Here is a 23,941-nt window from a genome sequence, read left to right on the forward strand (position 1 = left end):
GACCATCCCACAGGACAAAGTGTTTTTCCCACCTTCCAATTCTGAGTTAGCTTGGGATATGCCTAGAAAACCTCAGTAATGAAAAATAGTTGACATGGAGCCCAGTGCATTCTCTTCCTGTTCAGTCAGCAGTTAGTTGCCTGAGAAACAAGCAAGAGCTTAATCCACTTCAGCTGAAGTGCCAACCTGTCTTGATGTATGCCCTATGGAACAGTTATAAGCACATTGACTTAATTGGGCTGGAAGTAGGTGTGAAATCCAGCAGGTTCTGACAGGTTCTGGAGAACCGGTACTAGAAATTTTGAGTAGTTCAGAGAACCGGAAAATGCCACCTCTGGCTGGCCCCAGAGTGGAGTGGGAATGGAGATTTTGCAGTATCCTCAGAGGTGGAGTTCGACCAGTTCGGACTGGTTTGGACCAGTTTGGCTGAGTAGGTAGTAACTTCGCTGGCCATGCCCCTGAACCGATTCTATCTTGTTTTTTGCTTCAGTGCATGCGCAGAAGCAATTTTTTTACTACTGTGCATGCACGCATCAAGCACATCAAGCATGCAAATCACGTCCCTGAGTGAACCGGAAGTAACAGTACCTGGTACCCATCCCTGAGTATCCTTCCCCTGCTCTGCCCGCCAAGCCACATCCACCCAAGCCACACACCCCACCCAAGCCATGCCCACAGAACTGATAGTACAAAATTTTGAATTTCAGTACTGGCTGGAAGGTCCAACGGAAGTCTCCAGAAGGCTGTGTAAGTGCATTCTCCTCTCGTTCCCTCTAAAGTTCAGGGAAATGTTTAACTGTATAATGCTGAAGGATGGAGCAATGGAAGGATTGCTTGCAGCTTTCTGCAGAACCATTTGTAATTGCCAGAAGGACATGTAGAACTCTGATGTGATTATGGATTGAGGCACTAGCTGGGAACAGGCACTATTTCTTGAGTTATTACTGAACTTGTCAGAGTTTGTTGCAGAAATTCAAATCCAGAAGCACACACAGATAACTGATGCAGTTGGATTCATTAACTTCTTTATATAGATAAGAATAGGTAAATAAATGTACAATACCAACAGGTGGTTCTTCCAAGTAAAGGAGAGTTACAGGCAAACACAAGAAGTTACTTTCATTTCAGCAGACAAGCCCAGACAGACTGCTTGTTTTCTTTTCAGAGCAGCAGACTGCTTAAGTTTCTGTTTCAATTCTCTGCACAGACTCAGATCTGTTTAAGCTCACATTGGCTGACTTAGTTGCTATGCCTATTCATTGGCTGACCTTGTTCCCATGTCTCTTCCAGTCATGAATATTCTAAGAGAACTTATATCCTATTTTATTTTTGTTTGCAATTTAGGCAGGAGTAGTGGACCACCCGTCCAATGTTATTTTCCATGCAAATGTCCAGTAAGATAGTTGGGGATAAGAAATTATGCTCATTGGAACATAGAAAAGGGTTAGAAAGACAATCCAACAGCTTACATAGTACATAGATATAAAGTGGTCCTAAATAAAAAAATAATTCAGTTGCTGGAGTTCATGTAATCTTTTCAACCTCCTGCTTTTTGTCTCAAGAAATCTTGCTAAAGAAAACTTTCTGAAAAATCTTGTTTGGAAATAGAAACAGTTTCAGCTGTGAAAAAGCCAAAAAGTTGAAATTGAAGGACTGGGAGGGTTACTCTGGCTGATTGGTAGTCTTTTTAAAAAATCTTTAAATTCTTTAAATAGGCAGGCAATGAAAACAATAAATAAGCAAACCCTGGTTTCTTATCAGGTATCATTTGATAAGATAATACTGTAGGCTAGGAGCTCAGTGGCTATATGGTTAGGATGATGGGTTGGAGGTTAACAAGCCTGCACTGGAGACCTGAGTGCTGCTGCATGGTGGGGGTGAGTCCCGTCATCTATTCCAGCTCCTTGGCGGGAACCAGAGGTGGTATTCAGCAGGTTCTGACCAGTTTTGGAGAACCAGTGGTGGAAATTTTGAGACGTTTTGAGAACTGGCAAATACCACCTCTGTCTGATGCCACCCACATCCATTCTCTGCCTCTCGAGTCCCAGCTGATTGGGAGGGAATGAGGATTTTGCAGTATCCTTCCCCTGGAGTGGGGTGGGAATGGGGATTTTACAGTATCCTTGCTCTGGAGTGGGGTGGGAATGGAGATTTACAGTATCCTTCCCCTGGAGTGGGGATGGAATGGGGATTCTGTAGTATCCATCCCCTGGAGTAGGGAGGGAATGAGGATTTTGCAGTATCCTTCCCCTGGAGTGGGGTGGGGATTTTGCAGTATCCTTCATCTGGAGTGGGGAGGGAATGGGGATCTTGCAATATCCTTCCCCTGCCATGCCCACCAAACCATGCCTACAGAACTGGTAGTAAAAATTTGAATGCCACCACTGATGTCACTGGCTAATCCTTTCAACCAGAAGTACTTAAATGGTGCCTCCAACAAGAAAGGGATGGCAGGGACCCTAGACTGATATTGGTGCAATATTGCAGAATTTTGGGGATGTACTTTAATTGCCAGAAATGTTCTATCTCCCTTCATTGCCCATAATCACACAATTGCAAGAGTGCTGGAGCATCCTTTTGGTTTTCAAAGAGGTGCATTTCGTTAGAAACCTACAATGTCAAGATGGAGGGATTTGAGAAGGTGACAGAATGACAGCTATGTAATGAAAACTTTTTATTTATTCTAGTTCTTTTATTTAGTTCCAACCGTGTCATGTTTAAAAGGAATACAGTGGCTCAGAGACTAAGATACTGAGCTTGTCGATCAGAAAGGTCGTCAGTTCAAATTCCTAGCACCATGTTCCCAAGCTAGTGATTATTAAGGGGTCAGAAAGGGGCCTTGAATGTGTTAAGGGCCCCATTTCCTTGCTAGGTTTACATGTATGGCAGTTCAGCGGTTTGAATCCCCATAACCTCCGCATAACGGAGTGAGCTCCCATTATTTGTCCTAGCTTATGCCAAGCTAGCAGATCGAAAGCATGTAAAAATGCAAGTAGAAAAATAGGAACCACCTTTGGTGGGAAGGTAACAGCGTTCCGTGCGCCTTTGGCATTTAGTCATGCCGGCCACATGACCACAGAGACATCTTCGGACAGCACTGGCTCTTCAGCTTTGAAATGGAAATGAGCACTGCCCCCTAGAGTCAGGAATGACAAGCACATATTGTGAGGGGAACCTTTACCTTTATGTCATTTTTAGTGCAATTTTAACTTATCTGCCCCACTGGAAGTAGTTTAATGAGAATTTCAGCATTTATGGATTTACCTTAAAAGTCCCTAGCAGTAGTTTTTCCATCATTGCCCTCCAACTCAGTTTATTCTGTCTTCCATTTTTGGATTAGAGACCATGTAGCCCTGGAGGTTTAATGGCTTGAAAGAACTCGTGTTCAATTTGCAGTTTTTGCTCAAGAGAGAACCGTCTTGCACTTGACGACGGCATCCATGGACCAAAAGAATCCAGCCTGCCCTTCCGTAGCCTGAAATCCTCGTCAAGATTTATTTATAAATTGTGAAAAGAGAGGAGGTTGCACTAAAAATAATTAAATGTGTCAGAATGTAAATAAAACTACTGCAAGGTCACACAGAGAGTGCTTGGTAAGAACATCCGAAGACTGAAAAAGTGATGGAAAAGATGCTTGCTCATTAACAAGACAGTATAAAAATATGTCACTACTTCATTAATGTTCTAGTGATTGCAGTTGGTTCACACATATTGAGCATCTCTGAATCTGTGATTATAAATCAGAGAGAGTTCAGAATATGCATACATTCATATAGATTTGTCAACAGCCTTTCACCTTTCCTGTCTCTTCCTAGACCACCATGCATTTGCACAATAGTGGGATTCAAATAATTTAACAACCGGTTCTCAGCCCTAATGACAAGATGGGCAGGCATGGCCAACTCAATGTCATGTTGATGGGCCTTAGCTGTTGCAATGTAATCAGGGTTAACCGGAGAGGCAGTTTCTGTAAGCAGAGCAATAAAGATGAGGCTAGAAACAACACCAGAATGTTTCCTTCCTGCCTTCCTTACAGGATTAGCCCTGTAAAGTGGGAAAAAACAAAAGAAGATTTCTTCCAACAACCGGTTCTCCGAACTGCTTAGAAAGTTAACAACTGGTTCTCTCGAATAGGTGCAAACCAGCTGAATCCCACCACTGCATTTGCCATAGTTTCTACGCATGATGCATTTTAGTTCACATGTTTTGTAAGCAGAGTCTTATCCAGAAATCTGACTGTGTAAGAATTTTGGGCAGCATACCAAATAATGGAATTGGAAGGAACCTTGGAGTTCTTCTAGTCCAACCCCCTGCCCAAGCAGGAGACCCTATACCATTCTGAACATGTGGCTGTCCAATCTCTTCTTAAAAATCTCCAGTGATGGAGCACCCACAACTTCTGAATAGACATTTACACATCTGGAGGGCACATATTGAAGATGGTTAATTTAGATGCTGACAAGATAAATAATCTAAAAAGTTTTATGATTAAACTGAAACACTCCTTTGATACTTTCAGGTTTCATCTTATGCTCCAGCTAACATACTATTGTGACAAATATAGAAAAGTAAAGAAAGAGATCTTCCCAATCTAATGATAATTAAGGTGTTAGAAAAAGGCCTTGAATGTGTTAAGGGCCCAATTTCTTTGTTAGGTTTACATGTATGGCAGCTCAGCAGTTTGAATCTCTAGCACCGTGTAACAGAGTGAGCGCCCGTTACTTGTCCCAGTTTCTGCCAACCTAGCAGTTCGACAGCACGTTAAAAATGCAAGTAGAAAAATTGGAACCACCTTTGGTGGGAAGGTAACCACTGTTCCCTCTAAGGTGCGCAGCTGTGCGGCCGCGCACGTGGCAAGAAACCCCCGCGCAGCAGTTTCTAACTGCTGCGCAGAGATTTCTACCAAAGCAAACGTGGGGAAGTCCTTTGCAGGCAGCTAGGTCCGCAAAGGACCTCCCCAGACTTGTTTTGATGAGCCGCCATGGGCGGGGGTGCCAGCGGGAGCTTTGCTGGCTTCACCGGCAAAGAAGGAGAAGAAGCAAGAGGACTGGCGGCTTTGCAATGCAACCCCCTGGTCCCGCCGGCCGTGGATTTGATTCGGCATAAGCGGGGGCCGAACACATGCTGCACCGACTTTGCGCCGCATTTTTGCTGTGAGGCGGAGTAATTCAACACCCCCCCAAAGAACGTGTCTGTGTGTGTGTGTGTGTGTGTGTGTGTGTGTGATTCCGCTTGATGAGATGGTGGTAGAAAAAGTATACAAATTGCGAATTGGATCAAAATTGGTGGCCAAAGGAGTGGAGGGAAGAAAGGAAGGAAGGAAGGAAGCCCTGCCCCCTGTGAAAAAAACTGAAGATGGAGCAGTGAATGAATAAACCATAAAAACAACAAACAGTTAATGCGTAAGTAAGCTGAGGAGCAAGTTCTCAACTAAGGAAGCAATATAAGAAAGAAATATAAAAAGCTCAATATGCCAAAACACTTATTTTAGTCTTCATTTAATTACTTGTATTGTAGTCTGATGTAACATCTTTTTAAAGTTAACGTTAGTTAGAAAATATAGGGTACAAAACTTAAATAATAAAAAAAAATGTACATTCATTTTGAAAAATAAATGCAATACTTGATTAATTTCATATCTTTATTTAAAATAGTTTTGGCATGGCATATGATTTTATTGACTCAGTTGGAAATGATGTGGATGTTGTATCTGATTCTGAGGTATATATATTCTTAAGTAACATAACATATAGCATATTGTCCAAACTTGCTAGACTATTTAATTGATCTTACTACTTTAAAGGGGGAGAGTTTCATGATAAATTATTTTATTACATTTATGTTGCATTTATATATTATATTTATTACATTTATATTCCACATTATATATTTGTATTGTTATTTTAATGTTTATTGTCAATTTTGATAGATATTATATTGATATATCAATACTGATTTTAATCATACTAAATAACAATTACTGCTATTATTTATCAGCATTAAATATTTACAGTTTTTAATATTGAGTTAGTCATATTTTAGAATAATAGCATTATCTTTTAATAGGATAATTGGCAAAATCTAATTCAAATGTGATGGGTTGCATTCCAAAGGAATGTGAGAGGACAGGTTGCCTGCAAAATGCCAGGACCCAGGCTGTTGGTGCCATGTCTCTCTCTAGCCAGTCTAACAATCTAAAAGCTGAGCAGAGAGCCTTTTTTTTTTTCAGGGTGAGCGGAAAAGTATAGTGTTTGAGTGGCACTTTTCATGCCTGGCATTCATCAGGCTGAAACCTTGCTAGCAATCAATCGGTGCTTGACGCTTGGAATGTTGCGCAAATGTCCAGCAGACGTGACAGCAGTTCAAACTGTTGCTCTCTTAGGTGCTCAGGCATGAAACTGTGCAGCTCAAACACTATACTTTTCCGCTCACACTGAAAAAAAATTAGAGGGAACATTGAAGGTAACAGCGTTCCATGCGCCTTTGGCGTTTAGTCATGATGGCCACATGACCATGGAGACATCTTTGGATAGCGCTGGCTCTTCAGCTTTGAAATGGAGATGAGCACTGCCCCCTAGAGTCGGAAATGACTAGCACCTATGTGTAAGGGGAACTTTTACCTTTACCTTACATGTATGGCAACAATTTTACTCCGTAACCCACCCACCCATACACATACAGAGTTTAATGTTTCTATGATTGTCCAGAGTCACTTGTTGAGATGGGCAGGTATAAAAATGCAATGCAATGCAATCAATAATAAAAACGCCTTTAAAAAGCATATTTTATAATGCAGTATTGCAGACTAACTCTGCTGACTGCCAGGAGTTCGATCCTGACTGGCTCAAGGTTGACTCATCCTTCCATCCTTCCGAGGTCAGTAAAATAAGGACCCAAATTGTTGGGGGGAAATGTGCTGACTTAGAGAGGACTGTAAAGCACTATGAAGCCCTATAGAAGTCTAAGTGCTCTTGCTATATTTACCTTTCCTAACTTGGTGCTTGCCTGATAGATTACAGCTTGATTTCCATGCTATTCACAAAATGGGCCTGCTAATTGGTAGTTTGTCAGCCCTCTAAGGTAAAGCAGACAAGAAACACAAGTAATTCCATTGTATTGTAAGAATACATTACCAGAATCTTGCAAATCTGAATGTATAAACTTGTTGCTGCCACTTTTAACTGCTTGATCCATTATGGTGGGTCCTTCCTAAGTTTCTGTAACAGACCACTAAATGATTGTTGGCTCCTGCCTCTTATCAGTTTTTTTTTTTCATAAGCAGCATCTTTTTTCCTCAACTCCAAGGTCATCTACACATTATAAAATCAGGAGGACTAGTCCAATATATCTGGAGGACTTTCAGGAAATGTTGATGCCAAATGTTGTGCATGTATTCTTTCCCAATAATGAACACAGGAGTTTTCTCCTGACATAGGAGATGACCAGGCTGAGCCTGAGGGAGGGGTCAAATCAGTGATGGGTTCCTACTGGTTCAGACCAGTTTGGGCGAACCAATAGTGGTGTGGCAGCCTGGGTTGCTGGAACCGGCAGCGACCCAGGCCTGCCACACCCAGTTCTCTGGGTGGCGCCATAGGCACCATCATCTTGTTTTTTGCTTCTGCGCATGTGCAGAACAATTTTTATTGTACTGAGCATGCGCACGCAGCACGCCCATGAGCGAACCAGCAGTAGTGCCCGCCAGAACCCACCCCTGGGTCAAATGCATCACATGTCATAAGTCCCCGTGCACCAGCAAGAGATCTAAATCTAGCCCAGCTTGAATGCCTCTCTTATCTCCCGCTCATTTCCATTGACCGTTAGTTGGTCAGATTCTTGTAGATAAATCTTTATACTCATTTGAATTGCCTGAATCTTCTGATTTCTGACAGCTGCTTTCTTTCTTTGTTTCCAAACAGCCCACCAAGTCGCTATGAAAAATGGCTCAGCTCTATTACAAAAAAGTAAACTACTCCCCCTATAGAGACCGGATCCCACTGCAAATTGTCCGGGCAGAAGTGGAGCTGTCCTCGGAGGAGAAGGCCTACCTCATTGCTGTAGAGAAAGGGGACTATGCCAGTGTAAAGCATTCCGTGGAGGAGGCGGAGATCTATTACAACATCAACATCAACTGCATGGACCCTCTTGGTCGCAGTGCCCTTCTAATAGCCATAGAGAATGAAAACTTAGAGATTATGGAGTTGTTACTGAGCCACAATATCTACGTGGGCGATGCACTCCTGTATGCAATACGGAAAGAAGTTGTGGGGGCTGTGGAACTGCTTCTGAATTACAAGAAGAGAAGTGGGGAGAAGCAGGTAAGTCAAGAATGAACTGAGATGTGCATCCAAGGGATTTTCCCAAAGGTGCTTTTTCAAAAGACTGTTTGACTTTCTTTATTTTTCCTTGAAGACGTTTTGCTTCTCATCCAAGAAACTTCTTCAGTTCACTTCATGTCAGCTGCCACCTTATGCTCACTTGTGCTTCACTTCCATATGGTGACAGTCTGCCATGAACTCTGGAGAGGATAGATAGTAGAGGGTAGTTGGATCCAACAGGTAGTGAATTCATCCTTGAATGAAGGGATGTACTTCACTCATTATTTAACAAAATCATTCTTAAAGAAATCATTATTAGCCAAACATTGCTGAATAATTCTTTTTTTTTTGTAATATATTTTTTTACTTTATTTTTTAGATTATAGATTTATATAATGTGTGTGAGCAGAGTTGGTTCTGGGTATCTTCATATTAATCCAATTTACCATAATAATATTAGCAATCTCTATCACATTTTTCAAATTTAAGTAATTTTTATTATATTGTTCAAACATATATATTCAAAAAATGCCTAACTCCTCATCTTTATCTTATCTCTATCTTCATTGTTTTATTAAAACATTTCTCTATTATATATGAACAAATTTAATTAAGTTTCATTTATATTGATCCAGTTTACGCTAACATTGTTAATAATCTCTATCACATTTATCAAGTTTATATAATCCTCATTATATTATTTATACATCTCCTCTTTAGTACTTCAATTCTTATCCATTTGTCCATTTTAATCCAATTTACAATAACAGTATGAACAAATTTAACTAGATATCATTCATGTTGATCCAATTTGCATTAACATTATTAATTATCCCTATCATAATCAAATTATATAGTCTTGTTACATTGTTAAAATATAAATTGAAAGAAAAATACCTAACACCTGTAAATTTCTAATCTATATTTTTATTCATTCTATAAGCAGTTTTAATATTTCCCCTCTGTAATTTTATTTCTGCCTCTCTAGCTTATAATAGGCTATTTTAATATTTAAAGGGCAATTTTTTTTACCCATCATCTCTTCTCTTTTTTTAGTGCTTCAATTCTTATCCATTTTTTAATTCTGCTCCCACACTCCTCCTTTTTATCTCTATTTTCATCTATCCCTTTTTTGTTCATTATTTATAGTTGAATAATTTCTGACTGGTCTCCAATGTCTCTTTCTGGGGAAGCTTTTAGAGAAGGTGTTGGTCTGAGATTTCAGAACGCTGGGGTGGAAGAAAATTATCTGGATTCCTCCCAGTTAGGTTTCAGCCATGAAGACAGTTGTTATCTTTGACATGCATCTATTCCAGTCATCCTTGATCTTTGAGCATTCAATACCATTAACCATGGAATCATTTTGAACCAACTAGGACATTATAAAGGGGAGGGAAGGGAGAGAGACTGTTATGGGGGATCTTCAAATTTCAGTTGGCGTTGAGTGAGGAAGAGATCTCTTTTTTAATTTTTAATTTTGAACACATACACACAGTAACAAAGACATACATTACATTTATACATCACACCGGAATTTCACATTCCTTCTCGTACCAGTTATCAATCGGTACATTTATATGTGCACTTTACATGCACTATTTTTCTTCTCAATACATTTATATTCAGTTTTGCATTTTTAACCCTCTTATTTCATTCTCTTTCACTATCTATCTATCTATCTATCTATCTATCTATCTATCTATCTATCTATCTATCTATCTATCTATCTATCTATCTGGTTATTTACATCAAACAGACTTTGTTATTCTGAGGAAGAGACCTCTGTTATGTAATGAGTCTCAGGATTTGGTGGTCTCCTTTTTCCTTTTTCACACCTGAAGCCACTGGGTGAGGTCATTCAAAACTCTGAGTGAAGTATCATTAGTACACTGATGATAGCCAGTTAAATAATCTCAACCTTGAGTTGACTAAATGATGCTTTTTAAAGTTGTAAGCCAGTATCTGGATGCCTTGGGAGTCCGGAAGTGGATGAACAGGTTTAGGCTCAACTGTAGCATGGAGAAGCCAGATTCACTTAACAATTATGTTAGTATTGTAGTGATTTACATAATAACTGTGGCAAGAAAGGTTGTCAAATGGGGGAAAACTCACTTAACAACTCTCTTGGTTAGCAACATAAATTTTGGGCTCAATTGTGATCGTACATTGAGGACTACCTGTATTAAACAGTTTCATTTTACTGGACCTAGGAGATACATCTTCTGTAACATAGTGTCTGCCCGATAGAACAGCCCACTCCCCATATTCAGTAGGGTGTGGATCCTGCAGATTTATAAAGCTCACTAGAATCTCCTCAATGTTTCACTCTACGCTATTTTTCCTCATTGCGCTGCATTATAGTTTTTCACCCTTGTTAACTATCCAGCATCCCTTGGCAAATAGCCAGCCAAATACATTTAATAAAGAAATAAACAAATTGGCAGTTGGACGTGCAGAAAAATCCATCAATCTTCCACTGCCCTTATCAAGGCAGTTTTGGAATTAGCTCCGGCTCATATTTGAATCAATCTCGCTGGGGCTTGAATTATTTAAAGTCATCATTTCTGCTCTGTCAAATTTTAGTTTGTAAGTTGCCTCAAGGCAAAGCCTCTTGAGAGTAGCTGTGCTGGTAGTACATAAATTATAATAACAGGTAATCACAATGCTCCATTTGGGGTCGTTTGCCCCTCAAAGGGGTTACCACAGAACTGGAGAAAGAGAAAGGGAATCAGAATGATCAAAGGTCTGAAAAGATCAGTGGGCTACATTTGTTTGTTTTTTAAAGACACCATTAAAATGGCAATCATACACAGCTTTCTCTGTAGAGGATTGTATTGCAACTGATGATACGAAAAATTGTCATAAGACTAAAAAAAAATGAAACTGGACATAAATTTCAAATCAGGTGGCACCCTGTTCCCTGGGAAGAAGAGAGAGAGAGAGAGAGGGAAGGAGGGAGGGAGACACCACCCACACTGCAATTTTTAAACCCCCTCCCCGGGACCAAGCTGCTGATATCAACATATTGGTAGCCTGTACTGCAAACTATCAGACTGCTTAAATACATCTCACCTTTTTCCCCCAAATGCCACAACTCTTCACAAAAGGAGGCAGATCCTTGCAGACTATAAGAACAGTTCGTTCTTGTTTAGTGACTGCAGTTGGGATTGGCAACTTGGCCGTTAAGCAAAGCAGTCAATAGGTGAAATGATGACAATATTTACGTATTTAACTTCAGGTGTCATTTGCTTTACAGATCTGCACAGTTTGTAAATGCAAGGCTTGGTTGTAAAGTCATTTTTTCATCGCTGTTGTAACTGAATGGCCATTAAATGAGGCCCTCGCTGTCAGACACAAAGAATCAGGACCATACACTAAGTTGCAGTTCAGAAGTTTTATTGCTCAAGGCAGTACACCAGATTATAGTCAACTAAGGTTCAGTACAAAATTGGCACTAGATAAGATCAATGCAATTCAAGAGAGGTTGGGCTTGGAGTATTTCTGGCAACTTAAAGACTCTAAGCTGCTGACATGCTTAATTCCACCCCTCAGCTCTGCCTAGGCTTCTCCTACACTCATTAAACAAAGACTAACTACATCTCTGTGGTTGTGCCATTTTGGTTGCATTTACTGGGTATTCCCAACCATGGAATACTGCATCCAATTTTGCTCACCACATTACAAAAAAGATCGTGAGACTTTGGCACAAGTGCAGAGAAGGGCGGCTAAGATGATTAAAGGCCTGGAGACTAAAACATATGAAGCGCAGTTGCAGGAATTGTGTATGATGGCTAGTCTAGAGAAAATAAGGACTGGGGATGACATGATAGCATATTCCAATATTTGACGGCTGCCACAAAGAAGAGGAGGTCAACTTATTTTTCAAAAGGACCAGAAGGCAAGACAAGAAACAAGGGAGGGAAAGTAATCAAGGAGAGAAGCAACCTAGAACTAAGGAGAAATTTCCTAACAGTGAAAAAAAAAAAACCATTAGAACAACTTGCCTTCAGAAGTTGTGGGTCCTCCATCCCTAGAGATCTTTAAGAAGAGACTGGGCAGGAGTGTCTGAAATGGTATAGGGCAGGAGTGTCAAACTCAATTTCATTGAGGGCTGCATCAGGGTTGTGTTTGAACTCGGGGGGGGGGTCGGAGTGGGCATGGCCAGGGTGGGTGTTGCCAGCTTGATGTCATGCCTGTGGTAGCCCGAGCGCTCTGCCAGCGAAAACAGGTTCCCAAGCTCCGTTTTTGGTTGCCATGGCCTCCTGCAACCCTCTGCTAGTGAAAACTCAGAGGCCCTATCGAGCTGTGGTTGCAAAGAAATAATTGTTGAATTATTACATTCCAAGGGGAAAAAATAGACACAGGTATTTCTTGTAATCCACTCATTTACAAAACCAAAGGGACTAGAGACATTTGGCTGTCTAATCTGCAAAGTTTAAAGCTCTTTATATATACATGATGTCCTCCAATTTCTTCACTATATGTCAACATTGATCTATATCCGTGGGTTTTCTTCCCCCTCTTATAAGTAACAAAATACCTTGAGCCAGCCCCAGGGAGAAATGCATCTCTACCTTAGGTTTAAGTGCTGGGAGATTATATTATCCCAATCAAGTTGAATTTTCTTTGGGTGAAGCTTCAGAATATCAGCGGGTAATTTGGAAAATGACTGCATGGGGAATGGTCTGGCCTATGAATAGAAACAGACAAAGTACAACTTCAAGAGCCCAGATGCTGCTAATAAAAGAAGAATGAGCTCTGGTGGCCCATTGGTTAAAAGTGCAGGTTACAGTAACTCAGCCCCCCAACTTTCTGAGGTCAGTAAAATGAAGATCTAGATTGTTGGGGGCAATATGCAAATAATGTTTTGACATTGTAAGCCACTGAGAGAGTGATGTAAAGAGCTGTGGAGCAGTATATAAACCTAAATGCTACTGCTATTTCAAGGAATCTTTTTTTTAAACAAATAGCCAAATTGCAAGGATTTTGGGCAGGTGTTGCAAAAGTCCCCTGGGTTTTTGCAGGGGACTTTATAAGATTTCTGACGTTTGAATCAGGGGTGGGTTCCGGCAGTCACTACTGCCAGTTCACTCGTGGATGTGCTGTGTGCACTTCACATGCATGCGCAGAGCAATAAAATTTGTTCTGCGCATGTGCAGAAGCAAAAAACAAGATGCCTTGGACCATAGGTGCTGCCCGGAGAAACGGTTCAAGGGCGTGGCAGGTCTGGGTCGCTGCTGATTCCAGCTACCCAAGCTGCCAAACCACTACTAGTTTGGCCGAACCAGTCCAAATAGATAGGAACCCACCACTGGTTTGAATATACATAAAGGTAAAGGTTCCCCTTGCACATATATGCTAGTTGTTCCTGACTCTAGGGGGCAGGGCTCATCTCCGTTTCAAAGGCAAAGAGCCAGTGCTGTCTGAAGACATCTCTATGGTCATGTGGCTGGCATGACTAAATGCTGAAGGTGCAACCACCAAAGTGGTTCCTATTTTTCTACTTGCAATTTTTTTACGTCCTTTTAAACTGCTAGGTTGGCAGAAGCTGGGACAAGTAATCGGAGCTCACCCGGAGCTTACGCGGCGCGAGGGATTCGAACCAATGAACTGCCAACCTTTCTGATTGACAACTCAGCGTCTTAGCCACTGAGCCACTGCCTCCCTTTTTGAATATATATAGACATACAGATATGTTTTTGATGTGGTAGCATCATGCGTAATCGCTTTGATGATGATTTCTGTCTGAAAAGCTTTCTGACTCCAAATTCAACCAATCCCCTTGAATGATAGGTTCTGCCTTAGAATCAAATAAATGTTTATAACAACCATGATAGAATAAATTCAAATAGAAAGTATCTCCCAAAACAGCATTCCTTAATCCTGTGATTGGCAGCCTGGGGCCAGGGAGTCTTGCTTTCCCAGCCTGCCATCCCCAGTGGGGCCCACAGCCCTCATACTACCTGATTTGGCCCCTGAAAAATGAATGGCATAAGGTTGGAGGAACTAGCTTTAAAAACTGGGTGATTCTTGCGTGAGTTGGTCAAAATAGCTTTTTAAAAACTGTAACAAGGTTAGTTTGGAAATCCTCTATTGAATGATCACCATTCCTGCATTTAAATGGGATTAAATTGGATTAAATACTCCTAGCCCTGCCAAGAATATTTTAGAAAGCCAAACAAAGATTTGGGAAATGGTTGCTTTGCATTACAACTAGCACATTGGCCCATGCTTATGGTCTCTGTTTATTGTGATCAATTGAACCATTGAACTCAACCCAGTTTTATGGGTTCACTGTTACACCAAACCATAAAGTGGCCCCAAGATCTCTCTTTGAACAATCTACCAGGCTAAATTAAAGTTGGCTAGAATGTGGCTTAATGATGTGTGTGTCAGGCCTGCGGCCGGTTCCTTTTAGGATCTTTGGCCTGCCACACTCTCTATTATTTTACTGTGCTTTTTCATTAGTGGGGATTTGGGAGGGGGAATAGTAAGGAGTAGAATGTGTTCTTGTCAAAATAAAAAAATTCCTTCCTAGAAGCCCAAGGTCACCCTTTGTATCTACACCTCTGAGCCTGACCGGAACTGGATGGGTGGAACTGCCAGCGTGGCAGTGGAAGATTGGCTCATGTGATGGACTTGTGGATGTGGGGCAAGATCATGAACTTTCAACTGGGTGGGGAATCCCAGGAAGCTTTCAGATTCAGGTTTCCACAGATGTGCCAACATGTCTTTCAATAAATTGGAAGTTTGAGGAAACCTTTGCCTCAGACTCTAATTTAATTTTGGATGATATTTTGAACGCTGACAGTGTGTTCATGCAACATATTAGCTCATTTAAAGACCAAGCAGATGTAATCATATGATATGCTAAATTTGATGAGCGTTAAAATGGGGAGAGGAAAGCAGACCTGTAGGTCTAATTTTATTTTTATTTAATATTTTGCTTTCTTCCTTAGCTGCTTAGGCTTGTGCATGAATCATTAAACTACAATTCTCTCTTTTCGCCTATCCCATTTAAATTGCAAGATTGGTAATAAACTAATACACTCATTAATTTATGCCTCTCTGAGGATCAGCCTGTTAAATAGATTTTCCTCCCAGTGCTCAGGGCTCTTTTTTTTCTTTGTGTGACTTGGAATTGACTAAACCATGTTCACTGTGGTAGCAAAGACATCATTTTGCCCACAGAAGGGATTATTGCAATGGGCCATGCTTTTGATAATACTTGTACATAAACCCAAACAAATAAAAACACATGTCAGTTCACTGAATGTTTTTGAAGAGCTACAAATTACAGATCAGAAACAGTCCTTGTCTGCTTCCTGCTTCAACAGGTTGAAATCTCCTGATAGACATTGAGTAAAAGGATTGTTAGTTGCGAAGTCATGTCTGACCCATTGTGACCTCATGGACAATGTTCCTCCAGGCCTTCCTGTCCTCTACCATCCTCTGGAGACCATTGAAACTCACACTGACTGCTTCAGTGATTCCATCCAGCCACTTCATTCTCTGTCATCCCTTCTTCTTTTGCCCCCAATCATTCCCAGCATTAGGCTCTTCTCCAGTGAGTCCTTCCTTCTCATTAGGTGGCCAAAGTATTTGAGTTTCATCTTCAGAATCTGGCCTTCTAAAGAGCAGTCAGGGTTGATCTCCTCTAGGACTGACCAGTTTGATTGCCTTGCAGTCCAAGGGACTCTCAGGAGTCCTCTCCAGCACCGTCGTTCAAAGGCCTCCATTCTTTGGCGCTCAGCCTTCCTTATGGTAAATGGGTAGCAGGGTGTAAATAACCTACTCTGAACAAAAGAGAACACACCACCGTGGATCTTGGCAGGTTTACCCACAAGTTTACATTTTTTTCCTAGATATGCCTACACAAATATTCCTACCTACCTTGATTTATCATCACAACTGAGCCCAAAATTTCCATTGCTAAGCAAGGCAGTTGTTAAATGAGATGTGCCCCCTTTTTGCAAATATGTCTTGCCATGGTTATTAAGTTAATCACTGCAGTTGTTCAGCAAAACTGGCTCCCCTCATTGACTTTGCTTGTCATGATCACACGACCCTGGGATGTTGCAACCATCCTAAATACTGTAAATGGCAGTTGCATCCAGTCGTAAGGGTGAGACCCAGGCAGTTTTTTTAGTGCTATTGTAACTTTGAACAGTTGCTAACAAATGGTTGTAAAACTACCTGTATAACTTCATACTTTTTCTTTTCTCAATCCAATGGTTGAAATTAAATAAAATGGGCTGCAAATTTGTCTGTCTGCACCAGCATGCTGTGAAAATTGAACAGATCAGGACCAAATTTAGTAGAGAGAAACCAGCCCAAAGGTTATTAGGAAAATAGGCTAAATCCTGCGGGAAGCTGCAAAAGAGATTCCAGGAAAAGAGGCAGTGAATTGGAATATTGAGGTGCCTTCCATTCTAATTCTAAGAGCCGTGGTGACACGGTGGTTAGAGTGCAGTACTGCAGGCTACTTCTGCTGATCACTGACTGCCAGCAGTTTGGCAATCTGCTGACTGCCAGCAGTTTGGCAGATTGACTCAGCCTTCTATCCTTCCGAGATCAGTCAAATGAGGACCCAGATTGTTGGGGGCAAGATGCTGACTCTGTAAACCACTTAGAGAGGACTGTAAAGAACTGTGAAGCAGTATAGAAGTCTAAGTGCTATTGCCATTGCTAATCCTGCCTCTTTCCTGGTCATGTGACCCAGGACAGTATGTGCAGCCTGCCTGTGTTCCTTGATACAAACACAGGCACCAATCAGAGGTGGTATTCAGCCAGTTTTGACTGGTTCTGGTGAACTAATAGCAGATATTTTGAGTAGTTTGGAAAACCAACAAATACTACCTTTGGCTGACACCTTTATTCACTGCCTCCTGAATCCCAGCTGATTGGGGTGGGGAGGGAATGGGGATTTTGCAGTATCCTTCCCCTGGAATGGGGAGAGAATGGGGATTTTGCAGTATCCTTCCCCTGGAATGGGGAGAGAATGGGGATTTTGCAGTATCCTTCCCCTGGAATGGGGAGAGAATGGGGATTTTGCAGAATCCTTCCCCTGGATTGTGGAGGGAATGGGGATTTTGAAGTATCCTTCTCCTGGAGTGGGGAGAGAATGGAAATTTTGCAGTATCCTTCCCCTGCCATGGCCACCAAGACACACCCACCAAAACCTGCCCACCAAGCCATGCCCACACAAAAATTTGCCCACACCAATTCAATATATGTCAGCTTTTCCAGTTAGACCAAATAGGGAATACAAGCACATTAACTGATTCTACTTTATTATAAAGCTACATTAACAGAATCTTGCAAGTCTGAAATTACAATTCTCTGCTTTCACCTTTACCAACTGAGAACATAGGGAAGGGTCCCTTCTGAGCGTCTTGCTCTTTCCATTATGCAGCTGTGCACTACGTGGTTTCTTATCTGAGCATTCCCTAGGCAGCATTTCTTCTCCTCAAGGTATAGAGAAGAACACAAATACAGAGACATAACACAAAAAACAGTTCCACGGGTAGTAAAGGGGTTGGGGGGGGGATAAAAATGATAATGTTCATGCTTCCCCTGATTTAAAAATTAGGATAAGAAAATTGCTGTTGAGAATAAGGAAGGAAACCTTAATGGACATAAGCAGGAACCTTTATCTAGGCCAGAGGTCAGCAACCTTAAACACTCAAAGAACTACAAAGGTCCTAACTAGAATCCCCCCATTCAATTCTGGAGCTGACCGGAAGTCTGGTTCCCCCACCACAGAGTCTCCTCCTAGTGTGGTGTCCTTTTCCCTCTGCCAACCAGAAGTCTGGTTCCCTCACCATAGAGTCTTCTCCTAGTGCAGCATCTTTTTTCCTTTACCTGTCCTAACCGAAAGCTCTATCGATTGTGAAGCCGACCGGCGACAGGGAGCCACAGCAGAGAGATGAAAGAGCCACATCTGGCTCCAGAGCCACAAATTGCTGACCCCTGATCTAGGCAAAGGGGCTGAAACATATATATATATATATATATATATATATATATATATATATATATATATATATATATATATATATATATATATATATATATATATATATATATATATATATATATATATATATATATATATATATATATATATATATATATATATATATTTAAATCCAGAGCCACAAGGGAACATTTAAAGTGGCTCAGACAGATCACTCCCTAATTCATGAAGTCCAAGAAGATGGACTCAGAGTTGCAATGTGATTAATTTTTATTTTCTGACCTTTGCAGGATCATTATGTGGGATGGACAACTACATACATTGAACAAAGAAATATAGATAAACAGCTAATACAAGTAGTTTTAGCCTTCCTATAGAGTTGATTATATGGTTTGTTATGCCTCGGACAGACAGAAACTTAGTGCATTGAATGAACCAAACCATTTAAACCACCAGCTCACCAATTTGTTGTGCAAATCCAGAAAACAATGAAATGTGATAGTTAGATTATAGATACATGAATGCAGCCTTGAGCATGTTAGACCACATTTGGAATACTGTATCCATTTTTGGCCACCACAATATAAAAAAGATGTTGGGACTCCAGAAAGAGTGTAGAGAAGAGTGACAAAGATGATTGGAGGACTGAAGGCTAAAACATATAAAGAATGATTGTAGGAATTGGGTTTATCTAGTCTAGTAAAAAGAAGAACAAGGAGTGACATAATAGCAGTCTTCCAATATTTAAGAGGTTGCCAGAAAGAAGAGGGAATCAACCTATTTTCCAAAGTACCAGAAGGAAAGACAAGTAGCAATGAGGAGAGAAGGAGAGAAGCAATCTAGAACTAAGAAATTTCCTGACAGTGAGAACAATTAATTGGTGGAATGGTTTTCCTCCAAACGTTGTGAGTGCTCCATCACAGGAAGCTTTTTTTTCTGAAAAGTTTTTCATTTTTTATTCTCTTACATACAATTACAGGTATTCATTCATATAGTTATTCTTCTTCTTTACATTTTTCATTCTTATACATTTGTTATCCATTTTAAAAGGTTATAATATACAGTTTGGGTTGCTTTATTTACCATCCTTTCCACCTGTTTTAACACCGCCTTATTTTCCCTTTCTTTTCTCCCTCCCTCCCTTCTCTACTTCCTTCCTTCTTCCTCTTCTTCCCCTTCCTTCTTCACTTTCCTCTTCCCTACTTCTACTCTTCCCCTTCCCCTTCCTACTCTCTCTCCTTCTCTTTCTCTCCCTTCCACCCTCCTCTCCTTACCTCTTTCTTCCTACTGGAAGCTTTTAAGAAAAGATTAGACAACCATTTGTCTGAAGTGGTATAGGGTCTCTGCTTGAGCATGAGGCTGGCTAGATGACCTCCAAGATCCCTTCCAACTCTGTTATTCTGAATTCTATATGTTAGAAATCTCTGCTGTTGATAGTTGATGATTACAAAGTTTTCAGCTCCCCTCCCAATTTTCTTTAAGACTCCTTTAAGACTCCTTCCAAAAATGGAAGGAGAGAAAATAGTGCAGAAAAAAGAGCTTGTAATTTCATGGGCATGATTAAAAGATAAAGGCAGGCATGGAACTCCACAGATCATCCCAATTCTCAATTAAAAAAAACTTTTCTGTGTCAGCGTATGAATTGCCTTTCCTTTGAAAATGTTATTGCAAAAATGCTGAGATGATTCACAGGACAGTAACTATAACAACCCAGCTCACCACTTTGCTTGAATTAGAGGTGCTTGACGAGAAAGCGGAACAGAGGCTTTGTTTACCCTGAGAGCTGAAAAAACCTGAAAGCAACAGAAAAGGACACCTGAGGGGAAGATGTTTTTGCAAAAATGTCCACCACATTCAGACGGAAGAAAATAAGTCTGATTTGATTTTAACGTCTGAGAAGGTTCAAGGGCTAAATTAGGGTATGTGAGAAGTGAAAGGTCTGAATTCTCTCCTGGTACTCTTAAAAAAAAAGAATATGAAGATACAGAGAATCCATGAGGAAAAATGTCAAGGGCTGAGGTGGGACTTCTTTACGATGTTGATATTATCACCAGGATTAGTGGTAGAAAATCAGCTCTTCAAACTAATCTTTTCTAAATCCTCTTCCATTGAGGATGTTAATAAAACAGTTGAGGATCCCACTCTCTGTAACACCATCTTTCCCATAATGGCTCTTTCCAGACATTAACATCTGTGGGGAAGCCATTCTCAATATAGCCTCTCTGTAGAAGACTATTTATCAGCACACTATAGATGATTGTCTCCTTTGGAAGCAACAAACAAGTTTAGCTTCAGGAAAGAGAAGTAAACCATATCCCAGCTGGAGAATTCTGGGATGCAGAATTCTGAAGACAAGCTGTTCTACTAGTGAATTGTTCTCACTTTCAGGAAATTTCCAGTGGTGGGATTCAGCCAGTTCGCATCAGTTAACCAGTTGTTAATTTCTTGCGTATTTTGGTGAACTGTTTAATCCCATCACTGGCTGGCCCTTCCCCTCTCCAACATCAGGGTTGCCATTCAGGGTGGAGAGGCTGCCAGGGGCATGACTGGGAGCTGCACTGATCAGCTGGGAGATGGCAAATGGACTGGCTGTGCCATCAGCTGGGATGCTGCTTTGGGAATTCTGGAAATTGACATCCATACAGCTTAAAGTTGCCAAAGTTGAGAAGCATGGGTCTACTAGAGCTTAGGATGTTCCCATTCCTGTTTTATTTAGAGTTTGGTGCAATTAAATAATTCAGTTGTGGTTTCCTTAACATTAAAGTGATATGAACTGTTACTGGACTTTTTGTGAGAAACTGAAAATAAAAGTTGATTTGGGCTTTGATGATTAGATATGGGATAATGGAAATAATGTAGAGAAATGTGAAACTTAGAGTAAGAGTTTGCTATATTTTTAATTCTGTACCAAAGAAAGTTAGAAGTTGTTCTTTTTAGGTTTTCCTTCTTTTCCTCTTTCTTTCTTATATTTTCACTCTTTTTCTTTCCTGGGCTTTTTCTTTTTTGAAATCTGTTTTTTTTGTTTATTCCTTAGCTTTGTATTTTTTTTTATGTATGAAGGATCGAATACTCAGCCATTATAATTCTACATTCCTTATTTACAGAAATCATACCAAAATTTAGAATGAAATCCATTGGGAGTCATCTCATATAAGGCAGGCTTTGAGTCCCTCTAACCAAAAATTGTTTATTGATAGAAGAGAATATTTGTAGCTCAGGGCTGAACTGTGGGGTCCTTGGTGCTCTCTGAGCTTTATGGTTTTCTTGCAGATGTTTCATTACCAAACTAGGTTACATCATCAGTACTAGAAGGGAGTGGAGTTTGCTCTTATTTTCATATACTAGTGGCTTCCCCCTCTCATTGTTGATCAGTTACTTCACAAAAAGTGTTTTGATTGGTGCCAGGTCTCTATAGCCTCAGGCAGAGAAGGGCTATTCTGCACCACTCCCACAAATGTTCTTTAAAATACAGAGTTTCCCAGCATTCCTTTAGGAACCTCCAACATGCAAAGTGTGGTTATTCATCCTAAAATGAATCTTCTTTACCTGGAGCTTCAAGATTTGCTGTTTGCCAGAAAAGAAAATATTAAATATGCAAGTATATATTCAAGAGCGAGATATAAAAGCGGGGGGGGGGACATACCTGTAGTTAGGATAGATTAGCGAAGGTAAGGGAATAATAAGAAATGATACTAAATTATATTTGGGTTTGCGGAAATACCATCCCAAGAAAACATAAACTGAGATTTGAAAGAGACACATATAGCAACAGAAAAACAAAGGGAGAGAGGAGGAGAGAATGAGAGGAAGAGAAGGGAAGGAAGAAAGAGGTAAGGAGGGGAGGGAAGAAGGGAGAGAAGGAGAGAGGGTAGGAAAAGGAAGAGTAGGGAAGAGGTAAGGGAACAAGAAAGGGGAAGGAGAGGAGGAAGTAAGTAAGTAGAGAAGGGAGGGAGGGAGAAAAGAAAGGGAAAATAAGGTGGTGTTACAACAGGCGGAAGGGGTGGTAAATAAAGCAACCCAAACTGTATATTATAACCTATTAAATGGAATAACAAATGTATAAGAATGACAAATGTAAAGAAGAATAACAATTATGTGAATTTATACTTAAAATGGTATGTAAGAGAATAAAAAATAATAAATTTTGGCAAAAAAAAGAGATTTGCTGTTTGCTGGGAAGATGTCTAATGAAAAGTCAGTCTACATTTAGTGTACATCTGACTTTGGAGATATTTTTCATAACCAAAAAAAGTGTATTTTCTGTGCCATCAACACCCCATGTTCACGGGATCTGGATGTCACAAAGCAAAGTCCACATTTTGTAATTTTTTGCATGCCAGTAGCAACCCACCCCTGGCCCTAACCTATCTGTAAAAAGAGATGAAAGAAGATTTGTACTTTCAGACGTGCATGATTCTGTTAAAGTAGCCTTTACAGCAGCTGTGGGAACAGCATCTGGAAGGACTCCTTGTGTAAATGGGGCATAGTATCCTTCCCTCAGTGTGACTGTGGGGTCCCATATCAAACTGTAGATCACACTGACACCAGCTGTAAGCTGCAAGGGCATATATCACTCCAGAATCTGATCCCCCCCCCCTGATATAAATGATGCTATGCTTCAATGGTTAGATGACCTAGACATTAGTATTTTAACATAGATATTTGTAACATTCATATTCTATTAGAATAGAATAGAATAGAATAGAATAGAATAGAATAGAATAGAATAGGAAATGGAATAGGAATGGAATGGAAGAGAAGAGAAGAAAAGGGAAGAGGAGAGGAGAGGAAAGAACAGAACAGAACAGGAATGAAATGGAAGGGAAGGGGAGAAAGAGAAGAGAAAAGAAGAGATGAGAAGAGGAAAGAATAGAATAGAATAGAATAGAATAGAATAGGAATGGGAAAAGAAGAGGAAAGAATAGAATGGAATGGAATGGGAATGGGAAGCGAAGAGAAATGGAGAATAGAATAGAATAGACTAGGAAAATAGAATAGAATAGAATAGAATAGAATTCTTTATTGGCCAAGTGTGATTGGACACACACAAGGAATTTGTCTTTGGTGCAGATGCTCTCAGTGGACATAAAAAGACAAGATACATTCATCAAGAATCATAAGGCACAACATTTAATGATAGTCACAGGGTACAAATAAGCAACCAGGAAACAATCAATATCAATATAAATCATAAGGATACAAGCAACAAAGTTGCAGTCCTGCAGTCATAATTGGAAGGAGATGGGTGATAGGAACAATGAGTAATAGTAATGCAGCCTTAGTGAATAGTTTGACAGGAGTGAGGGAATTATTTGTTTAGCGGAGTGATGGTGTTCAGGGAAAAAACTGTTCTTGTGTCTAGTTGTCTTGGTGTGCAGTGCTCTATAGCGTCATTTTGAGGGTAGGAGTTGAAACAATTTATGACCAGGATGTGAGGAGTCTGTAAATATTGTGTGCGTTTTCTAATCAAGGTGAAATATCAATATATATTGCAAGTCCATGTATGATGCCATATGTTAAAATAATAAAGTAGCCTTATAATAATGTCAAATTAGCTCATCTGGTGTTGTTTCAACCGGTCTACCTGGGAAGACTAACAGTCACTGACCCATTTCTCTTGTCATTTTTTCCCTCCGTTTCCTAAACA

General features: G+C 40.3%; 1 protein-coding gene across 1 annotated transcript in view; it reads left to right on the top strand.

Annotated features, from left to right (window-relative positions):
• TRPC5 (transient receptor potential cation channel subfamily C member 5) overlaps nt 1-23,941 on the top strand; it is a 217,186-nt gene that overhangs the window by 45,983 nt on the left and 147,262 nt on the right. The window contains exon 2 of the mRNA XM_087727145.1: nt 7,917-8,315. Within this exon, the coding sequence (XP_087583271.1) occupies nt 7,938-8,315 (378 nt within the window). The 5' untranslated portion in view covers nt 7,917-7,937. The remainder of the gene's footprint in view (nt 1-7,916; nt 8,316-23,941) is intronic.

This window comes from Thamnophis sirtalis, unplaced genomic scaffold (genome assembly GCF_051295495.1).
Source record: "Thamnophis sirtalis isolate CommonGarterSnake01/CBP01778 unplaced genomic scaffold, rThaSir2_p1.2 scaffold_13, whole genome shotgun sequence".
Classification (NCBI taxonomy): domain Eukaryota; kingdom Metazoa; phylum Chordata; class Lepidosauria; order Squamata; family Natricidae; genus Thamnophis; species Thamnophis sirtalis.